The sequence below is a fragment of the Lepus europaeus genome, chromosome 21 (assembly GCF_033115175.1).
Source record: "Lepus europaeus isolate LE1 chromosome 21, mLepTim1.pri, whole genome shotgun sequence".
Classification (NCBI taxonomy): domain Eukaryota; kingdom Metazoa; phylum Chordata; class Mammalia; order Lagomorpha; family Leporidae; genus Lepus; species Lepus europaeus.
The window spans coordinates 1,339,867-1,354,858 of NC_084847.1; the positions used below are offsets into that span (position 1 = coordinate 1,339,867).

The following is a 14,992-nucleotide window of genomic DNA, read 5'->3' on the forward strand; positions in this document are numbered from 1 at the left end:
CCCAGCGGCTGCCTCCCTGCAGGTTCTCTGCCCGCACTCCCCGCCCACTGCAGTCTCAGCCGGGACCGTCCTGTCCCCACCCTGGCCCCCGTGGCTCCCCCTCCGGACACGGGTGCGTCCACGTGACAGGTGCACACATGGCTCCTGGCCCTGCAGACAGAAGTCGCCGGGCCCCAGATACAAACAACCCCCACGCTTTATTAAACAGGCGGTGGCTCCCAGGCGAAGGCACTTCACACGCGGCCCCGGGCAGCCGGGCACAGGGTCTGGTTGAGGCAGGACTGGCAGCGGGGATGGACGGGCAGGCAGGTCTGCTGGCCGAAGCCCACCAGCAGCCCGTTGATCTCGCTCCACAGCTCTCTACGGAGACAGAAGCTGTGTGAGCTCCGAGGGGGGCACCCACGGTGGACCCCACACCCCCCAGCTGCCCCTGCCCCAGCCGCACCTGGGCAGCCAGCTCTCCAGGGCGGCACGGGTCTGCTCTGGGGACTTGGTCACCTCTTTGGTCCACCGCAGGCGGTTGGCGATTCTGTGCACGTGTGTGTCCACTGCTGCTTGGGGTTGGGCTGGGGTGAGCAGGGCGCCCCGGCCCTGTTCATAGCCCTGAGGCCTGAGCCCAGGGTCTGGGTCTCCCACCTCTGCTGCCTGGGGCCTCTGGAGCTGCATGGCCCCAGGATTGCTGACTGCATCTGGGGGGCAGGCAGCCCCACTCCCACCACCCTGGAGCCCGGCGGGGAGTGCGTGGGTGTGCGTGCGTCTGTCTCTTCCGGACTCACTCCCCCTAGCATGGTGCCCAGAGGGCTTGGGGTCTTTCCTTTGGCAGGCAGGAAGGGGACAGCGTCTCTGCTCTGGGCTCTCCTTCCATCAGCAGGATCAGCTACCTTGGGCTGAGTGCTGGCTCGGGCCCGAGGCGCAGTGGGACGGCTCGGGCCCTCGCCCACCTCACAAGGTCCTCGCTTCCCAGCTCCCCGCCTCCCCAGGAAGGAGGCCCTCGCCCAGGAAGGGCCTTGCCCTGCTTCTCACCACCTCACTCCCTGGCCCAGGCACTGGCTGTGGGCATCCAGCGGACGAGGCCGCTGCCCGCACAGCCACTCCACCAGGGTCAGGGCAGAGGGCAGGGCCAGGCCAGCTGCAGCCGCCACCCCGCTGGGCTTCGAGCCCTGCTCCTGCCCTCTGGCCTCCCCGAGGACCTAGCGTGGGTGCCTGTTGACCGGCGCCTCCTCCCTCTCCGGCTAGGCCGCACTGGCCAGCTGCGGCCCTGCCCCTGCCCCATTGTTTGCCAAAGCAAAGGCCCATCCTTGTGCCAGCTCCCTCCCTCACGGCTAAGTGTCTGGGAAAATGTACCATTGTGTGGGTCACCCTCAGGGCTGGCACCCCAGGCCCCTCCTGTGACACAGGGGTGACCCCCCTGACGGCCAGCCTGAGGCCCACTGTGTGCGGCTAGGGAGGGACACTGCTGGGCCTGCTTTGTGGCTGCAGCTCAGAGAGGCTGCGTGTCCTGCTGGAAGCTGCCCAGCCGGGAGGGGCAGAGTTCCACCCGGCAGACCCCTAGGGAGGGTGACGTCCCTACTCCCCGGTCTGCGGTGTCTGCTGCTCCCAAGGTGCCCCCCAGCAGGCACAGGCAGGGCCCTCCCTGCCCCCAGACCAGCCTGGCCAGCGCGCAGTGCTCCTGGGACACGGGCGGCTGAGGACAGCTGCCCGGGGAAGCTCAGGTGTCTGCCGAGACAGCCTGGCGAGGCAGCAACGTGGGGCGTCCCAGTGGGGCAGGGGCCCCGCTCTGCCTCCTGGTGGGGCAGCCGCCAGCTCAGAGCCAAGGCCTTCAGTCCAGGGGCCTGCCAGTGGGGTTCCCACCCTCTCTCTGGGCCCCTGTGGGAGTTCCAGAGGAGGAGTCCGGGGTGAAGGGCACAGCGAGTCAGGGTCGAGGCTGCGTGGCCCCAGCAGCCCCGATTCCTCTGGGCAAAGCTCTGAGGAGGAAGCAGCCTCGCCCCGAGCCCAGGGGTCTGTGGGAGATGGTTCATCCTGCCCTGCCCCGCCCCCACTCTGCCTGCCTCTAGCCCCTGGCCTTCCCCTCTCCCCTGGGACCTGCCCTCCCTTCCTGCCCCTCTGGGCTTCGTCACGAATGTGGTGGCTATAACCTAGCTCAGGGTCACAAGGAACCCCGACAGCATCCAGCGAGCCTGGCGCCGGCCCCGGCCCCTGCCACGTGCCTGCACTACTCACCGATGCCCGACACAGTGCCCCAGGCAACAGCCATGGCCAGGTGTGCCATCTTGGGCCCAACGCCCGGCAGTGCCACCAGTTCTGCCACGGAAGCTGGGATGTCCCCGCCGTAGCGCTGCTGCAGGATGGCGCTGGTCTGCTTGATGTACCTCACCTTGCTCTGAAAGACGGAGGGGAGAGGACGCCGCTCAGCGGCCGGGAGCTGCCCGGCACCTGCCCAGGACACAGGCAGAGCCACCTGCTAGCCTCGCCCTCTCCACTGGGCAGCAGGAGCCCCACGGAAGCCTCGGGCAGTGCCACAAGGCTGGCCCGGCCCTCGCCTCCCACCTGCAGCCCAAACACGTCTGTGAGTGTGGGGTCTGGCTCCAGCCCCCGTGCCCCATCATCCCCCAGAGGCCGGGCAGGCCAGCTGCCCCAGGAGCGGGGCTCAGGAAGGAAGGCTGGAGCCCGGGGATCCCCCGCCAGCCGCTGGAGCCAGCAGGGCGGCTCCCATCCTGTGCTGAGCGGACGGGCTATTTAAAGCCCATCTGAGAGACTCCGGCCCACGCCAGCGCCAGCGCCAAGGGGATACAGCCCCACCCACCGCCCGGTGCTCTGCAGAGGCGGGGGAGCCGTGGAGTAAACACACGGCACAGGGGGGTGGGCGGGTCGACAAAGGGAGGGGGAGCAAACAGGAAAGGCCAAGGAAGGACAGGGAGGGCCAGCCCCTGTGGCCAGAGATGCCCCAGCCGCCCGCACCGCATCTCTCTGGCCGTGCTGAGGCCCCGGGCTGGGCTCACCCTCCAGAAGCCCACGGGGTAGATGAGCCGGCCCAGCGTGTCATCGTCCATCTGCAGGACGCTGTCCACGGTCAGGCCCCGGGCCCGCAGCCGCTGCATGGCGCCCGCCGTGACCTGGTCTTTGGTCTGGCTGGAGAGCATCAGTGACAGCAGCACCTGGTACCTGCGCACCTGTTGTACAGGGACGGAAGCCACGGTGGCAGCAGGGACCGGGTGCGCACCCTCGTCCCACTGCCGCTCGGCACCCTGGCCCACCCATCCGCTCGAGCCAACAGGACGTGGGGGGGCCGAGGCCTGTTTGTGACCTGCAACACGGGGACAGTGAGGGGCTGGCCTTGCTGGATCAGCAGGAGATGAAGTGTCACCATGCTTAGCATCCGGCAGGGGCCACTGTGCCACAGCTGCCATTTAGCACCATTGCTTTTTTTTAAAATTTATTTGAAAGGTAGAGTTACACAGAGCAAGTGGGAGGAGACAGAGAGGTCTTCCATCTGCTGGTTCCCTCCCCAAATGCCCGCCATGGCTGGAGCTGGCCCGGTTGGAAGCCAGGAGCCAGGAGCTTCCTCTGGGTCTCCCACACGGATGCAGGGGCCCAAGCACCCGGGCCATCCTCCGCTGCTTTCCCAGGCCCATTAGCACGGAGCTGGACCGGAAGCGGAGCAGCCGGGGACTTGAGCCAGCACCCGTGTGGGACGCTAGCGTCACGGCTTCACCCGCCACGCCAGCGCTGGGCTCTGGCACTAGGTGCTGGCCGCTTTGTTGACAACAATTTTCATTTTACAAACAAGCAAATGGAGGCTCCGAGGGGCAGGTACCCCGCTTCCTGCTGCAGGGATGGGGGCTCCGGTTGTTCTGGGACCCCCCCCCCCACTGAGGGGCTCTGAGGAGCAGGGCAGCACGCCCAGGCCATGGGTCCCGCAGCCCTGCTGAGCGGCCAGAGAGGCCCAAGGTGAGGCTGGCGGGGAGGGGCTGCCCTTGCTTGGAGGGGCCGGGGGTCGCCCGGGGAGCAGGGGGCTGCTGCTTACCTTTGGGGGGGCGCTGGCGTCGTAGCAGTGCTCGGCCCCCAGCTGGTCCACAGGGGCATCCCTCCCGCCCCTCATGACGCGGATGTTGGCCAGCTGCTGCCGCCAGTTCTCAGGCTCCCAGCCCGGCGCGGCCAGGGGCTCGGCCCCCGCACCTCGCTCACCGTCCGAGGCCTCGTAAGCCACGAGCAGTCTCCGTGCCTTCTGCCGGCGCTTCCCAAGGCTGCGGCTTCTCCCTCCTGCGAACGGGCCCACTCAGTCCTCCAGTGGGGCCTGGGGGGGCAGAGGCTGCCCGCCGTCTGGCCCCCGGTGCTCACGCAGCAGCCTCCCACCGGGCACTGCTCTAGGCCTGCCCTGCTGCCTGCACGCCGGGCACGTCCACCTCCCTCGTGGCCCCTGACAGCGTCGGGGGCGTCAGCACCCGGGGAGCCCTGGCGGGTCCCCAGCGTACCTCCTGCGGCATCTCGGGTCTCTCTCCTTCCCAACACTCCCGTGCCCGCCCCCGGCCCTCCTCACCCGCCTGCTCGCCCGGGGTGTGCGTGGGGTCCTTGGCTGCCTATGGACACCCCGCTGTGGCGGGATGGGAGGGTGCGCGGGCCCCGGTGCTCAGCGGCCGAGAGCAGCAGCACGGGCGCCACGGGCGGGGGCGCCCGGCCGGCTCACGGGAGCCCACGCGGAGCGCAGCGCGGGAACGCGGGCCGGGGCGGCTGCGGGCTCAGCCCGGGCAGGGGAGCGCAGCGCGGGAACTCGGGCCGGGGCGGCAGCCCGCCGCTTCCCCGCCTCCCGGGGCGCGGCGCTACCTGCCGCTGCTTCTCCGCTCCGGGCCGGCGCGGGCCCGTCCCCGCCGTCCAGCGGCCCCGGCCCGGGCCCCCGGCTCCGGCTGCGCGTCACCACCCTGGCGCCCAGCGCGTGCATGCCGGGTCCCCGCGTCCGCGCCGCGCAGAACTACAACTCCCAGCACGCCCCGCGCGCGCAGGGCCGCCGCCCCGAGGCCGGAAGTGCAGGTGGCGCTTCCGGCGGGCGTCTCGGGCTCCGGCGCGCGCTCCGCTCCCTGCCCGGCCTCCCCGGCGCCGGCACGGTGTGGTGCGGCGGGGCGCGGACCTCGCGGCGCCTGGGGCCGGGCCCCGGCCGAGCTGGGCAGCCGTGCCCGAGCAGGCTTGACCGGCAGGCCGGCTGTGGGCGGACCCCTCGGGCAGGCGGGACAGAGGCCCCGGCGTGCGCGGCCGGCGCCCCCACGCGCGCTCGCTCTGCGCAGGGGAGCCCTCCGCGGAGGCCCCTCGCCATGGCCAAGCCGACGAGCAAGGACTCCGGCCTCAAGGAGAAGTTCAAGACGCTGCTGGGGCTGGGGACCCCGCGGCCGAGCCCCAGGTCCGCGGAGGGCAGGCAGACCGAGTTCGTCGTCACCGCCGAGATCCTGAGGGTGAGCGAGCCGGCGCGCGTGGGGAGTGGGCGTGCGATGCGGATGCCGCGTGCGGGACAGGCGGCGGGGAGCAAGCCAAGCCCGCGTCCGCCGAGGACAGGGTGGGAGTGTGCGGCCGCGCCGGGCCGACCCCGAGGGCCTGGGGTCCCCGCGGCCTTGCTGGGAGGTGTCCGGGGCAGGCGGGGCCGGGGGCTCGCGGCGTGGCCTTCGCTGGGAGGGTGAGGAGAACGTTCTGGAATCAGTGGACGTGGCTGCAGACGGTGCGAATGCTTCTTTAAAGAATGGTTTGAAAAGGCGGAATTACAGGTCCTCCATGCTGGTTCACTCGCCAGATAGCTGCAGTGGCCAGGGCAGGGCCAGCAGCTCCATCCGGGTCTCCCACCCGGGTGCAGGGGCCTAGCCACTTGGGCCGTCTCCTGCTGCTTTCCCAGGCCATTAGCAGGGAGCTGGATTGACGCGGAGCAGCTGGGGTTAAACCGGCGGCCGTTTGGATGCCAGTGTGAAAGCTGTCTGGCCCCGAGTGTGTTTTTGTTTTTGTTTTTATGTAGAGATTTGTTGGGAAGGCAGAGTGCAGAGTAGCAGAGGGAGAGGGCAAGATCTTCCTCCATTGGTTCAAAATGCAAATGGTAACAACAGCCAGGGCCCGGCCAGGCTGAAGCCAAGAGCCAGGAACTCCGTCCTGGCCCCCCACTGGACGGCAGGGGCCCGAGCTCTCGGGCCAGCTACTGCCTTCCCAGGTGCAGCTTAACCCAGCCAACGGCCGTGCCACGGTGCCAGCCCCCTGCTGTGTGAGTTTGTCTCAAGTTGCCCACGCCCCGGAAAGAGCTGCCGAAGGCTGCCCGCCTGTCCTCGGGCGGTCTGTGACTTGCTGGTTTCTTCTTTCCCCAGGAGCTGAGTGTCGACTGTGGCCTCAACAATCGCATCCGGGTCATAGGGCAGATCTGCGAAGTCGCCAAGACGAAGAAGTTTGAAGAGGTGGGTTTTTCTCCGCTGGGCTGCGGGGACATGTATGCTGCCTAAAGCCGAGTTGAGGCGCTGGCTTTGCCAACGACCGCTCGGCGCTGCCCCGTGCTGGGCAGGTGTAACTCGGCTTTGCCAACGACCGCACGGCGCTGGCCGGTGCTGGGCAGGTGTAACTCGGCTTTGCCAACGACCGCTCGGCGCTGCCCGCTGCTGGGCAGGTGTAACTCGGCTTTGCCAACGACCGCTCGGCGCTGCCCGCTGCTGGGCAGGTGTAACTCGGCTTTGCCAACGACTGCTCGGCGCTGCCCGGTGCTGGGCAGGTGTAACTCAGCTTTGCCAACGACCGCACGGCGCTGCCCCGTGCTGGGCAGGTGTAACTCGGCTTTGCCAACGACCGCTCGGCGCTGGCCGGTGCTGGGCAGGTGTAACTCGGCTTTGCCAACGACCGCACGGCGCTGGCCGGTGCTGGGCAGGTGTAACTCGGCTTTGCCAACGACCGCTCGGCGCTGGCCGGTGCTGGGCAGGTGTAACGGCTTTGCCAACGACCGCTCGGCGCTGCCCGGTGCTGGGCAGGTGTAACTCAGCTTTGCCAACGACCGCACGGTGCTGCCCCATGCTGGGCAGGTGTAACTCGGCTTTGCCAACGACCGCTCGGCGCTGCCCGGTGCTGGGCAGGTGTAACTCGGCTTTGCCAACGACCGCTCGGCGCTGGGCAGGTGTAACTCGGCTTTGCCAGCGACCGCTCGGCGCTGGCCGGTGCTGGGCAGGTGTAACTCGGCTTTGCCAACGACCGCTTGGCGCTGCCCCATGGGGGCAGGTGTAACTCGGCTTTGCCAACGACCGCTCGGCGCTGCCCCATGGGGGCAGGTGTAACTCGGCTGAGTGCTGGGAACCTGTGTGGGGTTGAAGCAGAGATTGGGCTCTGCCAGCAAGGGGTGTGGTTTCACAGGGTTGGTGCCTTCTGGGAGAGGTGGCTGTGGCTGGCTGTCGGCGCCGGGTACCCTCCCAGGTACAGGCAGGCTGACCTCTCCCAGTGTGCTGTGCACAGAGCCGGCCGTCGTCAGCCTGAGGGTGCAGGGGTGCTCCGCCCCGGCCTCTCCACCTCACGGGCGGGCGTCTGCTGAAGGAAGAGGGCGTGGCCGTCTCAGCGAGCTGAACATCACGCTGCTCACTAGCAAGGATGGGTGTGGGAAGTGGGCTCGCAGGAGCCCGGGGCCGGCCTCAGCCCGCAGCAGTGGGAGTGCCGTGAGCAGCACCGGGGAGCTGAGAGCTGGGTGTTCGCGCTGGCCGGCAGTGTCCAGGAGGCCATGGCTGTTGTAGCCCCCTCCAGAGGCGGGCAGGCCTGGGCGGGGCGGGGTGTTCGCGCTGGCCGGCAGTGTCCAGGAGGCCATGGCTGTTGTAGCCCCCTCCAGAGGCGGGCAGGCCTGGGCGGGGCGGGGTGTTTGTGCTGGCCGGCAGTGTCCAGGAGGCCATGGCTGTTGTAGCCCCCTCCAGAGGCGGGCAGGCCTGGGCGGGGCGGGGTGTTCGCGCTGGCCGGCAGTGTCCAGGAGGCCATGGCTGTTGTAGCCCCCTCCAGAGGCGGGCAGACCTGGCGGGGCGGGGTGTTCGCGCTGGCCGGCAGTGTCCAGGAGGCCATGGCTGTTGTAGCCCCCTCCAGAGGCGGGCAGGCCTGGGCGGGGCGGGGTGTTCGCGCTGGCCGGCAGTGTCCAGGAGGCCATGGCTGTTGTAGCCCCCTCCAGAGGCGGGCAGGCCTGGGCGGGGCGAGGCGTGTGGCTGAGGTGTAGGAGCAGTGCAGGCGGCCCTGCCTGGGGGCTCAGACACTGGCAGAGGCCAGTTCTGGCAGGTCTGGGGACAGTGATGTGCTCCCCACAGGCTGGGGGGGTGTCCGTGGGAGGCAGAAGGCTGCCCGGAGCTCTTCCTGGGCAGGCCAGAGTCTTGGGGTGGCATGGTGACGTCCAGAGGAAGCCCGATGTAGGCGCCGAGTCCTGGCCCTGGTCCCTGACGCTCTGCGGAGCCGGCTGGGGACGCTAGGCCAGCTTCCCTGGCTGCCTGCCGTGCCCCCCTTGCTCCAGGCCTCCTTGGTTTGAAGGGACCTGAGGCTTCCCCTGCTGTGGTGGGGCACGTGGGCTGTGAGCCTCGCGGGGGAGCAAGTTCCACGTCGACCCCGTTGTTGGCTCTGTCCCTTCGTCGTGGGACTGTCCTCGTGCTGTGGGGCCGGGGTTCTTGGAGCCACAACCTGATTGTCTCTGCTGCGGCAGCACGCGGTGGAAGCCCTGTGGAAGGCCGTGGCCGACCTGCTGCAGCCAGAGCGGCCTCCGGAGGCCCGGCACGCCGTGCTCGCCCTGCTGAGAGCCATCGTGCAGGGGCAGGTGAGCGGGGACGGCGTGGGGGAGGCCCTGGGCACGCAGGGGCAGGGGTGGGGTTGGCCTGGGGCACGCAGGGGCAGGGGCAGGGGCAGGGGTGGGGTTGGCTTGGGCCGTGCTGTGGTGGAATCGATGAAGACACAGATGCAGATCTGGTGGTTAATGGGCTCTGGAGTGAGATTACCTGGTGTCTCTGTGTCCCTGTGTCCCTGTGTGGGTGTCCTGGTGTCTCTGTGTCCCTGTGTGGGTGTCACTGTGTCCCTGTGTGGGTGTCCTGGTGTCATTGTGTCTCTGTGTCCCTGTGTGGGTGTCCTGGTGTCACTGTGTCTCTGTGTCCCTGTGTGGGTGTCTCTGTGTCCCTGTGTCCCTGTGTGGGTGTCCTGGTGTCTCTGTGTCCCTGTGTGGGTGTCCTGGTGTCACTGTGTCTCTGTGTCCCTGTGTGGGTGTCCTGGTGTCACTGCTGGTGTCTCTGTGTCCCTGTGTGGGTGTCCTGGTGTCTCTGTGTCCCTGTGTGGGTGTCCTGGTGTCACTGCTGGTGTCTCTGTGTCCCTGTGTGGGTGTCCTGGTGTCTCTGTGTCCCTGTGTGGGTGTCCTGGTGTCACTGCTGGTGTCTCTGTGTCCCTGTGTGGGTGTCCTGGTGTCTCTGTGTCCCTGTGTCCCTGTGTGGGTGTCCTGGTGTCTCTGTGTCCCTGTGTGGGTGTCCTGGTGTCTCTGCTGGTGTCTCTGTGTCCCTGTGTAGGTGTCCTGGTGTCACTGTGTCTCTGTGTCCCTGTGTGGGTGTCACTGTGTCTCTGTGTCCCTGTGTGGGTGTCCTGGTGTCACTGTGTCCCTGTGTGGGTGTCCTGGTGTCACTGCTGGTGTCTCTGTGTCCCTGTGTGAGTGTCCTGGTGTCTCTGCTGGTGTCTGTGACCCTGTGTGGGTGTCCTGGTGTCTCTGCTGGTGTCTCTGTGTCCCTGTGTGGGTGTCACTGTGTCTCTGTGTCCCTGTGTGGGTGTCCTGGTGTCTCTGTGTCCCTGTGTGGGTGTCCTGGTGTCACTGTGTCTCTGTGTCCCTGTGTGGGTGTCACTGTGTCTCTGTGTCCCTGTGTGGGTGTCCTGGTGTCACTGTGTCCCTGTGTGGGTGTCCTGGTGTCACTGCTGGTGTCTCTGTGTCCCTGTGTGGGTGTCCTGGTGTCTCTGCTGGTGTCTGTGACCCTGTGTGGGTGTCCTAGTGTCTCTGCTGGTGTCTGTGACCCTGTGTGGGTGTCCTGGTGTCTCTGCTGGTGTCTCTGTGTCCCTGTGTGGGTGTCCTGGTGTGTCTGCTGGTGTCTGTGACCCTGTGTGGGTATCCTGGTGTGTCTGCTGGTGTCTGTGACCCTGTGTGGGTGTCCTGGTGTCTCTGCTGGTGTCTGTGACCCTGTGTGGGTGTCCTGGTGTCTCTGCTGGTGTCTGTGACCCTGTGTGGGTGTCCTGGTGTCTCTGTGTCCCTGTGTGGGTGTCCTGGTGTCACTGCTGGTGTTTCTGTGTCCCTGTGTGGGTGTCCTGGTGTCACTGCTGGTGTCTCTGTGTCTCTGTGTGGGTGTCCTGGTATCTCTGTGTCTCTGTGTCCCTGTGTGGGTGTCCTGGTATCTCTGTGTCTCTGTGTGGGTGTCCTGTGTCCCTGTGTGGGTGTCCTGGTGTGTGGGTGTCCTGGTATCTCTGTGTGGGTGTCCTGTGTCCCTTTGTGGGTGTCCTGGTGTCTCTGTGACCCTGTACGTGTCTCTGGAGCCCCTGAGCGTTAGCTCGCCTGTAGGGGGGGGATGGTGGTCCTACCTCCCCCTTGCCATGCTCTGGGGGGATGGTGGTCCTACCCCCCCCCCCCCGTGCTCTGGGGGGATGGTGGTCCTACCTCCCCCTTGCCATGCTCTGGGGGGATGGTGGTCCTACCCCCCCCCTCCGTGCTCTGGGGGGATGGTGGTCCTACCTCCCCCTTGCTGTGCTCTGGGGGGATGGTGGTCCTACCTCCCCCTTGCCGTGCTCTGGGGGGATGGTGGTCCTACCCCCCCTTGCCGTGCTCTGGGGGGATGGTGGTCCTACCCCCCCCTTGCCGTGCTCTGGGGGGATGGTGGTCCTACCCCCCCTTGCCGTGCTCTGGGGGGATGGTGGTCCTACCTCCCCCTTGCCGTGCTCTGGGGTGATGGTGGTCCTACCCCCCCTTGCCGTGCTCTGGGGGGATGGTGGTCCTACCCCCCCTGCCGTGCTCTGGGGGGATGGTGGTCCTACCCCCCCTTGCTGTGCTCTGGGGGGATGGTGGTCCTACCTCCCCCTTGCCGTGCTCTGGGGGGATGGTGGTCCTACCTCCCCGCCTTGCCGTGCTCTGGGCATTAATGAGGCCGTCCATGCAGAGTCGAGAGTGGTGCTGGGCATGGCTGTTGATGTCTTGGTCCGGCTGCCTGTCCCCAGCCAGGGCCACTCCTCCACACCGTGCTGCAGCCCTTCTGGTTCCCGCCGCCCCGGAACCCTGTCAGCTCTCCCTGTCCCTGCCTGGAACGCGCCTGCCCAGGGGCTGCATGGAGAGGCCCGGCCACCCTGCTCAGCGCACCCACTCTGCAGGGTGCTCCTGTGGGAAGGGTGGCTCAGGGCCAGAGTCTGGGTGCTTGCTGCTCTTCTTGGACTTCCCGGTAGCTGTGGGGGAGACCTGGGTGGGCGCAGGTGACCCCGTGTTTTTTCCTCCAGGGTGAGCACTTGGGGGTCCTCAGAGCCCTCTTCTTCAGGGTCATCAAGGATTACCCCTCCAACGAGGACCTGCACGAGAGGCTGGAGGTGTTCAAGGCGCTCACGGACAACGGGAGACACATCGCCTACTTGGAGGAGGAGCTGGGTGGGTGCCGCGTCGGCGGTGAGGTCTCGGGCCTTGGGGCTCGGGTGCACTCTGCAGTGTGGGAGGAGCTAGGGCTGTGGTTCCCAGGGATGGCCCGGGGGCTGTGGCACTTGTGGCCCCGTTCATCGGGGTTACCGCGGGTCCTTCCCCAGAGTCTCCTGGGAGCCGAGAGTGCAGGGTCCTGGGATTTCTCCAGATACGCTGGGCTGGAGTCTCTGGGCTGGTGGAGGGCTGAGCCTGTCTTCCCCCGGTGCCTGGCCTGAGCTCTCACGCCACGCTTCAGCCTTCCAGGCTCCCTTCCTGACCTTCCTCGCCAGAGAGGTCTCAGTGGGGTCAGCCTTGTGCCGTCCGGAGAGGGACAGCACCAGTGCCGGGCAGGCAGGATGGCGAGCCCCGGTCAGGCTCACAGCCCGGCGGGTATGTGTGGCTCTGTGGTTGTGACCGCTGGTGACACTGCTGCCGCAGCACTCACATCCCTGCCATCACCACGTGGGCCTGGGAGCTGGTGGCTTCCAGTGTCCCTGCGGTTGGCCTGGTCGGGCTCAGCGGTGCCTGCGAGGCCCTGTGCTGGCCTCCCTGTCGCTGGGAGGACCACGTGGGCGCCCTTGTGAGGAGCACAAGGGGAGGTGTGGGTGTGGCTTCCGCACAGCCACCCTGGTCTCCTCCCCCAGCCGAGTTCGTGCTGCAGTGGATGGATGTGGGCTTGTCCTCGGACTTCCTCCTCGTGCTCGTGAACTTGGTCAAGTTCAACAGCTGTTACCTGGACGAGTACATCGCGTCCATGGTCCAGTAAGAAAGGCTTTAAACAAAGTTGCTCTCACGAGGGTAGGTCGCTCTGGGTTTTGAGCAGCAAACAGAGGGAAGTGGAGTAACCATCTCCTGGGTAAGATGCTACCAGATGTCCTCATTTCTCAGAACCTTCTGAGCTGGGGAGGGCAGGGGCTTTGTCTCCTTCCTGCTGTACACCTGCACCGAGAACAGACCCCAGGTGCTTGTGCGGCACTGGGTCCCGGAGCGTGGAGGGGCCACGTGTTTCAGTGGGCTGACTCGGGCCTCCCCCCACAGCATGATCTGCCTGCTTTGCATCCGGACAGCGTCCTCTGTCGACATAGAGGTCAGTGGCCTCCCTCCCCAGCGGCCAAGTCCTTTGCACCCTCTCGGGCAGTATGGCCATGAGCAGGCCCCTTGGCCTCTGAGTTCGGGAGTCTCCCTTCCAGGTTGACTGGGTGGCCTTTGTGCTGGGTGACCGCTCAGGTCAGGGTGGAACATCTGGTGTGAGACGTCACTGGCCTGAGGGGGATGGGAGAGGCCTGGGCATGTCGCCTCCCTGTGGGCAACGGGACTGGTGTGGACCCCCCGCCCAGGTCTCCCTGCAGGTGCTGGACGCCGTGGTCTGCTACAACTGCCTGCCGGCCGAGAGCCTCCCGCTGTTCATTGTCACCCTGTGCCGCACCGTGAACGTCAAGGAGCTCTGTGAGCCCTGCTGGAAGGTGAGGCCCCGCCCGCCGCCCTGGGGCTCCTGGGGCCAGCCTGGAGCCAGCCCGGAGCCAGCCTGCCCCACCGCGACTGCTGGTCGTCAGGGGCCGGGCAGTGGCGTCTCTTTTCCCAGGCGGCTGAGCTGAGGCCAGGGCTTTTGGGAAGGAGGGTTGAGAGCCCTGCTGTCTGCCGGGGAGGGGGCAGTGGTGGGCGAGGAGGGCTGGGGCTGCCTGCTTGGAGCTGGCTCGTCTGCCAGTGCCTGCGACGTGTGCTCTGTCCGCAGCTGATGCGTAACCTCCTGGGCACCCACCTGGGCCACAGCGCCATCTGCAACATGTGCCGTATCATGGAGGACAGGTGCGTGGGCAGCCGCCGGAGCAGCCTCGCCTGTGCGCGCGGGGCCTGGTGGGGCAGCCCTGGGGTTTCCTGTTCTTTTTGGGTGGCCCTCCGGGATCTCTGACCAAAGCAAGGCTGTGTCCTGCACGTGTCACCTCGTCCTCTCCTCCTGCCAGTCAAGTCAGCAGATCCAAAACTGAACTCAAGCCCCCTCGCCTGCCTGCGCACCGCCCGCGGGCTCCCACCGTTACCCTGTCACAGGCCACACTCCGGTCGCTACCCCACAGCCGGGCTCCGCCCTGGGAGGTGCCTCAGACTCGTGCTGCTGTGTCCGCACCTGCACCCCTGAGCCTCACCTCAGGCCGCCTGCCGGTGCCCTGTGCCCACTCCTCCTCCACGCAGCCGCTGAGCGGAGCCCTCACACGGAGCTGACTGTTGTCTTTGGCCGGCAGCGCAGCAGTGCCAGTGCCCTCGGGACAGAGGCTTCCCCGTGGGCCTGTGGCCCTGGTGGTCCTGTCTGCTTTAGCCCAGTGGGCCTCTCCGTCCCCACCTGCTCTGCCTGAATGTTCTTCCCGCCTCGGCAAGCTCCCCTGAGTGTCCTCAGGTCTTGGCGTGGCTCTCGTGGCCCGTGGCGGCTCCTCGGAGCCTGAGTGGAGGTTCAGCACGTTGTTCTGCCTCCTGACTGGCGTGTGTGCCTCTGGGCCTCTGCTCTGGTTCACCCTCATCGCCTGGTGTGGCCTGGGCAGCAGCGACTGGTGCCTGGAGGGGTCAGGTGGTCACTGCTGCCTCTGCCCCACAGCACGGGGGCGCCCAGCGGTGCTGCCGGGAGTCCGGGTGTGTCCTGGGGCCCCGCAGCCTCGCCGCACACGGGGCAGCCGGCGGGGTGGGGGACTTGCTCACTGCAGTCTGTGGGGCTCACTTGCAGAACCTACATGGAGGACGCCCCACTGCTGCGAGGGGCTGTGTTCTTTGTGGGCATGGCCCTCTGGGGAGCCCACCGCCTCTACTCGCTCAAGAACTCGCCGACGTCTGTCCTGCCGTCCTTTTACAAGGTAATGTGGTTTCCTGGCCGTGGTGAGCTGGCGAGAAGGGGCCTCCCAGGCCCGTCCAGCCACAGCTCAGCCATGTCCCTGGTCAGTCGTTCTCACTCGGGGATGCGAGTCGGGCCACCCAGATGTCGTCTCAGCCAGTGTGCTGCCTGGCATGTCCGGCCTCCTGCGCGTCAGCCTAGGGCTGTGTAGGCTCCCTGGGCTAGCGGTCCGCCTGCTGTCGGCAGCTCTTTGGGGTTTGGGTGTAGATTGGTGTGACTTCTTTGAAAGGCAGAGCGCCTGCCTCTGCTGGTTCGCTCCTCAGTCAGCCGCAGCTGCAGGGCCAGGCCAGGCTGAAGCCAGGAGGCAGGGCCGCGTCGGGGTCTGAGAGCGGCTGCCTGCCAGACGGCTCGGCAGGGCGCTGGGTCGGAAGTGGAGCAGCGGGGACGCGCGCTGGCCCTCCCGTGCGGGGTGTGCGGCCTAGCCTGCTGTACACGTTCACTCTCAAAGTGACGGAGCTCCTTCCCTCAGAGTCCCTGCCGGCGTG

At 67.3% G+C, this 14,992-nt stretch overlaps 2 protein-coding genes across 16 annotated transcripts in view; one reads left to right on the forward strand and one right to left on the reverse strand.

Annotated features, from left to right (window-relative positions):
• Positions 1-178: 178 nt before the first annotated feature.
• NTHL1 (nth like DNA glycosylase 1) lies at positions 179-4,942 on the reverse strand. The gene is made up of 6 exons (XM_062180597.1): positions 4,822-4,942; positions 4,025-4,260; positions 3,000-3,170; positions 2,221-2,380; positions 446-551; positions 179-360 (listed from the first exon to the last, which is right to left on the reverse strand). The coding sequence occupies exons 1-6, from the start codon at positions 4,934-4,936 to the stop codon at positions 234-236; spliced, it is 915 nt and encodes a 304-aa protein (XP_062036581.1). The 5' UTR covers positions 4,937-4,942; the 3' UTR covers positions 179-233.
• Positions 4,943-5,260: 318 nt separating this feature from the next.
• TSC2 (TSC complex subunit 2) overlaps positions 5,261-14,992 on the forward strand; it is a 37,297-nt gene continuing 27,565 nt past the window's right edge. For 14 of the 15 annotated variants that reach the window (XM_062180605.1, XM_062180607.1, XM_062180610.1 and 11 more), the window contains exons 1-9: positions 5,261-5,441; positions 6,330-6,416; positions 8,663-8,773; positions 11,461-11,605; positions 12,277-12,394; positions 12,671-12,719; positions 12,970-13,095; positions 13,365-13,438; positions 14,343-14,469. In XM_062180605.1, the coding sequence (XP_062036589.1) occupies positions 5,304-5,441; positions 6,330-6,416; positions 8,663-8,773; positions 11,461-11,605; positions 12,277-12,394; positions 12,671-12,719; positions 12,970-13,095; positions 13,365-13,438; positions 14,343-14,469 (975 nt within the window). In that variant the 5' untranslated portion in view covers positions 5,261-5,303. The remainder of the gene's footprint in view (positions 5,442-6,329; positions 6,417-8,662; positions 8,774-11,460; positions 11,606-12,276; positions 12,395-12,670; positions 12,720-12,969; positions 13,096-13,364; positions 13,439-14,342; positions 14,470-14,992) is intronic. The other variant, XM_062180618.1, reaches the window with a different exon arrangement.